The sequence below is a fragment of the Lissotriton vulgaris genome, chromosome 3_1, assembly GCF_964263255.1.
Source record: "Lissotriton vulgaris chromosome 3_1, aLisVul1.2, whole genome shotgun sequence".
NCBI lineage: Eukaryota > Metazoa > Chordata > Amphibia > Caudata > Salamandridae > Lissotriton > Lissotriton vulgaris.
Genome location: NC_141689.1, coordinates 1,922,127,805 through 1,922,136,960, shown reverse-complemented (window position 1 = coordinate 1,922,136,960; position 9,156 = coordinate 1,922,127,805). Strand labels below are relative to the sequence as shown.

General features: G+C 38.0%; 1 protein-coding gene across 1 annotated transcript in view; it reads right to left on the bottom strand.

Moving 5' to 3' along the window:
- Positions 1-1,275: 1,275 nt before the first annotated feature.
- The window catches only part of CPE (carboxypeptidase E), a 359,008-nt gene continuing 351,127 nt past the window's right edge, over positions 1,276-9,156 (bottom strand). The window contains exon 9 of the mRNA XM_086962397.1: positions 1,276-3,572. Coding sequence (XP_086818523.1) covers positions 3,474-3,572 — 99 coding nt within the window. The 3' untranslated portion in view covers positions 1,276-3,473. The remainder of the gene's footprint in view (positions 3,573-9,156) is intronic.

Sequence of the window (9,156 nt, the reverse complement as noted above, 5' to 3'; positions counted from 1 at the left end):
GGACATGGGCGAGGCTTATCAGCCAAAGACCAGGAAAGTTGGAGGCTGCTTGTGAATTGATTTTTGAATTTACCAAAAGGCCAGGATACAAGCTGCTCAAGGAGATGACAAAACTCTACAAGAGGAAGTGTTTTTCGGTTCGAGTATATGAAGCAGGGGTTTGGGGCTATGTTTCCCCAAGGAATATGCAGGTAGCTGAAAACAAGTTTTTGTGTAGTCTCTTAGCGATACCCAAGCTACTGCAAGCTTCATTTCGCACAATGAAATGGGCATGGGCTTTTTAAGGGAATATATGGGAATGGCCACTTTCTACTATGGGCAAAACTATGGAGTACTCCTAAGGCTAGGGAGGTAGTGAAGGATTGTCTAAATTTTGATAACATGACCGCCATTCTGTGATTGATATATGTTAAAAACACCTTCCACAATTTAGGATTGAATTTTCTTTTTGATTTTCCCAAGGGTATTGGACCCCAGTATATAGAGATGGTTAAAAAAGAGTTGAATCACACAGGTAGGAGATAAGAATTGAGAGGTCTCTTAATGTGGGGTCAATCATTAGACATATTCAAATTTCCAACACCTCAGGTATGGAAGCCAATTCAACCTCGATCACTAATCATGAATATAGATTTTATTTGACCAGTATCTGACTAAATATCATCCATTTTTCAGTGGCCTTCCCCCAAGAAGGTACATGGTTGGCTTCCCTTCCATGCTGCCCATGTGATGCTACATCTACTTCTTCTACTGTACATTAATGCTTCTTTGCACTCTATAGAGCACTTTAAGAGTTTGCTTTTTACACCCACTTATTTTGCATAAGCACTTTACCTTCCACAAAGAAGGGCTGGAATATCTATAAAACTCTAGCTTCCCCAGAAATCTACTCTTAAGTACTGAGTTACATTATTGCTGTTATAAAGCTAAGGAAATATTACGCGTTTTAATAACTGTGTTTTTAACATTTTTTAGGCTGTCTTTTAATTTATTTTAACTGAAATGGTGATTTTGTTTTATTTTCAGGTGAATGTTGAGATTGTATTTACATTTTGTGCTTTTGTGGTCATTTACTTGGCCGAATACAGAAACTTTTGACTTTGATATATGAGTGATATTAAAATAATAAATCCCTAGTAGGTGATCATGAGGTTCCTATTCTAAATGAGTACCACAGGATAATTGTTTCTATGAATACATTCCAACCCTCACCCACGTGGGCTTAGTGGGTTGTCCTCGTACTTCTAAACATGATATCCAATGCATGACATTGATAAAAAATGGCAAGTTTTATTTTTGTATAATTTTGAATATGTAACACGGCCAATTCCAAGACCCCATCAGTATACAGATATACTATTCTGATATATCCAATAAGCAGAAGATTAGAAATCAGCAGTATAAGATAATATTTTTATTCGTTGCTTGAGCTCCTTTAAAGGATCTAACTTGGGGTTGGCCTAACTATTGCTATAAATAAACTTTAGGGGTAAGCTCTGTTATAAGGGCGAATTCCAACAACACATTACATTACTTCATACAAAGAACAGACACTTGGTTGAATGACTCTGTATGAGCAGTTACTGTACTTTTCTCTATTCCTATTACAAAATTATGTGGGCCTAGGAAACTTGCAACCAGTGTATACTAAGAGAAAACTGAAGGTTCTCAAAAACAAACTCCAACATTTGTAAATAATTATGCTCTCTATAGGGTCAAAGAGGCAAATTCATTAAAGCCTTTTGTAGTTCGACTTTGCACTGCAAAGCATTCCTTTTCAGTTGTGCTCTTAGTATCTTCCAGGCGGGAAGATATTAAGAAGCGTACATCATGTTCCTCATATTGTCATGACATGTTTACCATAACGCACAGGTTTAACATACTCTTTGGCATAACAAAATTGTAAATACATAATTTACAAAATGCTTAATGAATGCCTTCACTTCTCAAAACCCTATATTTGGGGAGGAGAGCCCATTACCAACTCTCATTTATTGAGGAAGCAGCATGCTTCAAGTGCTTTAGTTAGGTAATAATGAAACATCTTTTCAGTTTGACATACATTTTTCTTCAAATGGTTCTTTAAGAAATATTCCCATTCTTATAAAGTTCTGCTGGTATTCTAAAGGACTGAGAATTCCATTTGAAAGCATAGTTGTACATAAAAAATCAACCACAAGTGTGTTCTGTGCATCCATCAACCAGCATTACAAGGATGTTTGAGTAGAGGTGCAATGATCCCTTTCAGTATTGTACTGTTCAAAAAAGTTACACATTCTGTTAAGCAATAGGTAAATAATGTGTGCTTTTACAAAGAGGGTTACAGAAGTATGAAATAATTAACTAACATTTGATACAATAAATTACTTTATACAATGTTGATTGCATCGGATCAGGCGCCATAACAATACGTCAAACACAAAAAATTTAAATTGTACAAATTATAAGGTATGTGCATTAGTCAAATGAGGATTAGTAAGACATTTACAGACAGTGCAATGCAATTTTGTTTATAACAGCAGGGGTTACTGTGTGTTCCCCTAACTTTTAAGGTATCAGGAAATTTGTTTTCTATAGTTTGAAAACAAAATGATGATATGATGGTGAGCAACATCACATTCAATGGATGATGAGAGCAAGGCCCCAGTTCGGGATTAATGTGCTTTAAGTTCCTTGTTTCTTCTCTCTAACCTTACAAAACTGCACATATTTCTGCTAACCATGACCAATACCAAAACACACAGCTGGTGACATTATCATGTGTCAGCAGCGGCGTACTTTATGGCTAACTTAATTGACAGGACGCTACCGACATATGAAGATCTAACCATGCTGAAATGTGAACGTCAACTGGTTGGACAAACTTTTTATTATAAATCTTACCCAAATACAATTTATTTCTTCCTACAGGGCAAAGAAGATGCCTATGTAAGTTCACAAAGACATTCTCTTCTCTCAGAGGTCTTCCAAATTTACATGGCACTAAGAGCTACAAAACGTTCATAAACAATAGGTTACCACATCAAACTGTTTTGGACATGTCTTCTGCGCTCCATTTCCTTACATGTGTATATACTATCATTGCTTACAGCACACACATGAACTTCCAAGAATATTCTAATTAATAATTGCTGCACTTTAATGCCATTTGTCTAATAAATAATCTACAACACATAGTCCTAATGGTTGACGACAAACAAAATATTGCAGCTCCATTTCAACTTATTATTTGTGCTATGTTACAGCATTAATGAAATTCAACTATTATATCCCCCATCTAAAACCCTACATTTTGTATTAGTGTGTTGACTAAAATTAATTTCACACTTCACAAACAAATTAAAACATGTTTACACAAGTGTGTGCATTACATCTGTAATATAACGCACACATATTAAGCACTGTTCACATTACATTATACAAACTAGTCTAACGTTTATTATATTTAAGGGGAGCAAGTTCAAAGATTTTCTCTAAAAATTTAATGTTTGGGACATCATCTTCCACCATTCGATCAATTCTTCTTTCTCCTCTTCTTTTCTTTCCGTTAGGGATTCTAGCTCAAAATCCACCTAAATTCAAGAAGAAAAAAAATGTTAGTTGTTACACAGTACATGAGCCAATGCCAATATCATTTCTTAGACTTTGGGGAAATACTTTGCAGATTTCTAGCAGATTTTCATCATCTTCTCAGTTGCCACCACACAGGGCTGCTTTTAAAAAAGCATTCTTCACGTTGACTTGACTGTGTACTGTCAAATTAATTGATTCATCAAAAGTTCCTATCAAATAAAGTGAGAACTTAGATCTTATAATCTGGTTTATATTATAGAGGGCCATATCATGATGCCAAAAATAAACCAATTCAAACAAACATGGCAAGTAGATACCCTTCACTTAGTTTTCTAATCAGGATTGATGTTTGAAGTTTTTTGGTTTTTGTATAGCGCACATACACTCCATGGAGCATCTTGGCGCTGCTGATTTCACTGCAAAGATGAAATATTTGGGGGTGGTAGCTGAGCTTTAGATGTCCTTAGATTAGAGTCTTACATTTTGCATCAGATAATCCGTAAATCCATGTTTTTAGAAGTTTTTTATAGTTTTTTTCTGATGGTGATGCTCTAAGTTTAGCTGGAAGGGCATTCCAGGCCTTGGCGCCTAGGACTGCTAGGGATTTGCCACCCTTGGTGGTCAGTCGAAACTTGGGTATGGTCATTAGATTAGCAGTAGCTGATCTAAGTTCCCTATTTGGGAGGTATCTGTGAAATTTGGTTGACAGATATTTGGGTCCGCACTTATGAAAGCCTCTGTATGTGATCAGAAGGACTTTGAATAGTATCCGTTTTTGGATGGGGAGCCAGTGCAACGCATTCAGAGCAGCTGATACGGATGATCTCCTAGGCCATCTTAAGACAAGCCGGGCCGCCGCATTTTGAATCATTTGTAGTTTGTGCAGGGTAGATTTAGCCGCTCCTGCGTACAAACTGTTGCAGTAATCGATTCTCGATGTTATGAGAGCGATTGCAACCGTACGGCGGGCGGCCAGTGGGAGGTAATCAAAAAATGTTCTGAGGCCCTTGATTATGTTGAAACAGACACCGGCCACTTCTTTGGATTGCTGTTTGAAGGACAGCATATCGTCAAATTTTATACCTAAGTTGCGTGTAGCACTGATTGTATTGGGAGGGGCTTCTGCGTCTGATGGCCAGCATGTGCGAGGGGAAAAGATGTTATTTTTCCCGAAGGGCAGGATCTCTGTTTTTGCAGAGTTGCACTTAAGATGGTTATTGTGCATCCATCCAAAAGTCGCAGTTAGGCAGTCTTTCAGTATCTGTTCGGCCTTTCCTGTATCTTCATCTAAGACCAGGACCAGTTGGGTATCGTCTGCATATGCAACCGTGGTTACATTATGCGTGGCAATTAGGTTGATCAGGGGTGCCATGTACAGATTGAACAAGGTTGGGCTCAAGCTAGAGCCCTGGGGCACCCCTGACCTAACCTCCTTCTCCTCTGAGTAGAAGTGTCCCAATTTGGTTATTTGTTTTCTGTGGAGCAGAAAATTTGTGAACCATTTCAACACGGTGCCCCCAATGCCTGCCTCAGCTAGGCGATGTAGTAAAATGGTGTGGGACACCGTGTCGAATGCTGCAGATAAATCCAGGAGAATCAGGACTGCCTTCTTCCCCTGGTCAAGAGCTGCTCTAATGGTTTCTGTCGTTGACAGGAGTGCTGTTTCTGTAAAGTGATTGGCTCTGAAACCTGCCTGGTTTGGGTGTAGTATATTGTTTGTTTCCAAAAATGATGAAAGTTGTTTATTTACCAGGGTTTCGGCACATTTACATAATGCGGGGAGTTGTGAGATGGGTCTCAGATTAGTTAAGACGGATGGATCGTGTAGTGGTTTTTTTTGTATGGGTTTTACTATCGCCGTCTTCCATGTGCTGGGGATTTCCCCCGACTGGAGTGAGGCGTTTATGATGGAATTGATCATGGGGTTGACCTCATTTTTGATTTCGTGGACTAGTGCCGGAGGGCAAGGATCAAGTGGTGATCCTGATTTAATTTTTGACATAGTGTGGGATGTCTCATGCAGATCGATTGTAGTAAAAGAATTCCATCTAATTTTATCTGGGCTGGTTTCTACAGCTAGATTGTCGGTGTTTTCAATCACTTCAGGAAAGTGTTTTATGATGTTAACTATTTTTTGTTCAAAATAATCTGCGATTTCATTGCAGAAACTCTGTGATGGAGGTATTTCCTGTGACAAAAACCCTGGATCTCGGAAGCTCTTTACCACATGAAAGATCTCTTTTTGGTTATTCTGAGATGTATCTATTTTGTTAGTGAAATAGTTTATTTTATTTTGTTTGATTTGAGCATGATATTTTCGTCTGGCTGTTTTATACTTATCTTGGTCCTCTTTTTTATAATATTTACGCCATGTACGTTCAAGCTTGCGTACTGCGCGTAGTGTCTCTTTGAGGTCTTTAGTATACCAGGGGGCAGAGACTTTCCGTTGTTTAGGTTTTGATTTGGTTGCTCCTACCGAGGTTATTTTTTCCCCTATTTTTCTCATCCATTTTTCATAGTTGAGATTATCAGAAGACACATTCTCAGTGGTCAAAGGTTTGTTTTCTTTAACCCATATGGGTAGATCCGGATGTTCAATTATTTTTGTCCAACAGGGAGTAGGTTTCTGAGGTCTGGGTCCATTTGGTTGGGTTCTGTTGGCTTCCCTTGTTGTAAGGTAAAATGGTATAAAACTATGGTCAGTCCACGTCTGAGGCAAAGGGGTAGATACCTTGATAGTCTCAAGGTTAGAGCAGACGCAGTCTAAGGTATGGCCCGCTATGTGTGTGGGATCTTTCGTGAGAATCTTTAGTCCAAGCACCTGCATGATATCTTTAAAGCATTGTGCATTTGGGTCTATCATATTATCAAGGTGAATGTTTATGTCTCCCAGTAGAGTGAAGTTAGCTGCTTTAAGCGTCAAAGCAGTAATTACCTCCCCCATGCTATTCAGAAAATTGTCCATTGGTCCTGGGGGCGGTAGATTAATGCTCCAGAGAACATGAAGGAGTCATGGGCCTGTATATTGAAGGCTAAACTTTCTGCACCTTTAATATCCTGTAACTCGGAAATGCTGCATGTGAGTGTCTCACGGTGTATTATAGCAATTCTCCCTCCTCTATGTATCGGTCTGTCGAGTCTTTGTATGTTATAACCAGGTGGTAATGCGCAGGTAATATCAGGATTTTCATAGTGTCTGTATTGTACCTGATCTGTTGTGACACAATATTTAATTTGGAAATATTTTTTGCTAATGAAAATAATGACTTCACAAACAAAATGTTTAGCTCCTTGGATTGGACTGAGTTTAACTTAGATTGAAGTTGTTTGTCTCTATATAACCATTCTCTCATTCTGTCTGTTTAATTACAGGTAAGTAAGAACCAAAATATGTACTTTGTACCTTTCGGTTTAGATGTACTAAGTGTTGTGTGGACCAGTTTGCACCACAGAAGTGTCTGAGTAAAAACTGTAATAAAGAATCCTCATATTCTCCTATGCTTTCCTCAGGCACTACATTAAGAAAAGTGCAGCCCCCGAAAGCCTTAAACTCCACCACAATTCTTGCAATGGATCTTTCTGCATCACTTGCACTCTTTTAATGGTACAGTCATCAAGACAACTGCAATCGCTATCCAGCTTTTTTTTAGAGGCATGAAACAAATATAGAAAACATATTTCAGATGTGCAAAGTATATTCCTCCATATGTCGATGCACTGCTTTCTGGAACATTACTCTGATTGCTCTAGATTCCAAAAAAAACCCTCGTAAACCAAATTCAAGTACTGCCATGATACTACCTACGTGGCCAGAATTTCACAGACACCATAGCTGGTAGAGTGGACTCTCACGCAGGTCAGTTCTTGAATTGGGACTGAATTCTCGTGTTCTCAGTATCCATTCCAACCATCTTTTAAACATATCAAATGATATATTATTTATTTCTTGTGTAATGCATTTCTAGGTGAGTGGCCTGATCTTTTGAATTTTTTGTCCTTTCATGATAAAAGATTACACACTTGTTAGATCATTATAGATGCATTTGTAATATTAGATTGCCAACAGGTAGAAACAGGTTTTGTATGCACACCTAAGATGATTGCTGATTACTACCTGCTTTCTGTTTCTTAAAAATAACTCTATATGCCCAATTTGTACATATGCTGCTGTTTAAAAAGGCTGCTGATTTTCATTGCTTTTTATTTATAAGTAGTGCTCCGTGAACTCGTTTTTTTCATGTGTAATCATTGTGACTGCTGGGTAATATCTGCTCCTTAGCATATTCACAACACGATAAAATCGAATATGACCATCGTTTTAGGTCAGCACACTTAACGATATCTCAGTCACATGCCCCGTACTGCATGGATATAAATAGCATCCTTTAATGGCACCCCGTTAGGCTGTTCCATCGGCAAACGGTTGGCCAAGCATTTTGTGAGGGGTGGTGAGCGGTCTTCTTATTGCAATCTTCTATCTCCTTTTGTTTAAAGGTCTTACACTTGTCACATCATTAAAGTCACGTTATAATATTAGACAGCCGTCTGGTCGAATTCATTTATTTCATGTGTATTATTCATATGTGCTGATTACTATTGGCTTTTTGTTCCCTAACAATAAGTCTATATTTTTGCTTTGTATACACACAGTTGTTTAATATGACTGCCGAGCCCCAAATGCCTCTTGATTATCAATAGCACTACGCAAACTTGTTATCTTATGTAAAACGAATGCGGCTGCTCTGTTTGTCAGCTTTTTGTGATATTACTAAATTGTTTCATCACGTATAACCAAGAGGGCAGTGGAATTCTATCAACATCTTGTATCAAAGCAACAACCTGTAATGACCAATATGGCCGCTGACTTTTATCAGTGTGCTGTTACTTAGCAATGGCCTATAAACATGAGTATACTAAAGATGGGCGTTGACTATTGTTGACCTCTTTTATTTGGCCACAATCACAAAGTCTAACCCTGAGACCTAATTACATTTATCAACATCTGATTAGGGAACATGTAGGGAGGATTAATGTGTTAAGTACATTTGAGAAAATATATTGTGGTATGTGGAACAAAGGGCCAAAGAGTCATGACAGCAGCTAATATTTTTACTACAACTAAGATGGCAATTGATTACTGCCGGATTTTGATCGATTTTTTAGAGACTAATATTTGTTCATTTCCAAGCGTATAATATGGGCTGGAGGATGAACACCAATTATTGCTGACACCTTATTACCTTTTTTTGTCTTTTTACAAATTATTCTAAATGTTAGTTTGAAAAGCATGAAGGGGAATTTCAAATGGCATCCTCACTTGAGAAATCTCATTGCACTACGTGGAACACTGGGCCAATAAATACAACAATGTTGACATTTTGGTGTTCTTGTGCAACGGGGATGGCTGCAAACCAATATTGTGCTTTGATAGATTTTTTTTTTTTAAGAATTACGTGTTTGTTTTTCACCAATTTCAAGGATAGGTGATGGTTGACAAATATTGGCTGCTCCTTGCTCAATAATATGCTCCTAGACCGGTTTTGTAAGAACAAATGGGATTCTTTATATAGGGTGTGCACTTCA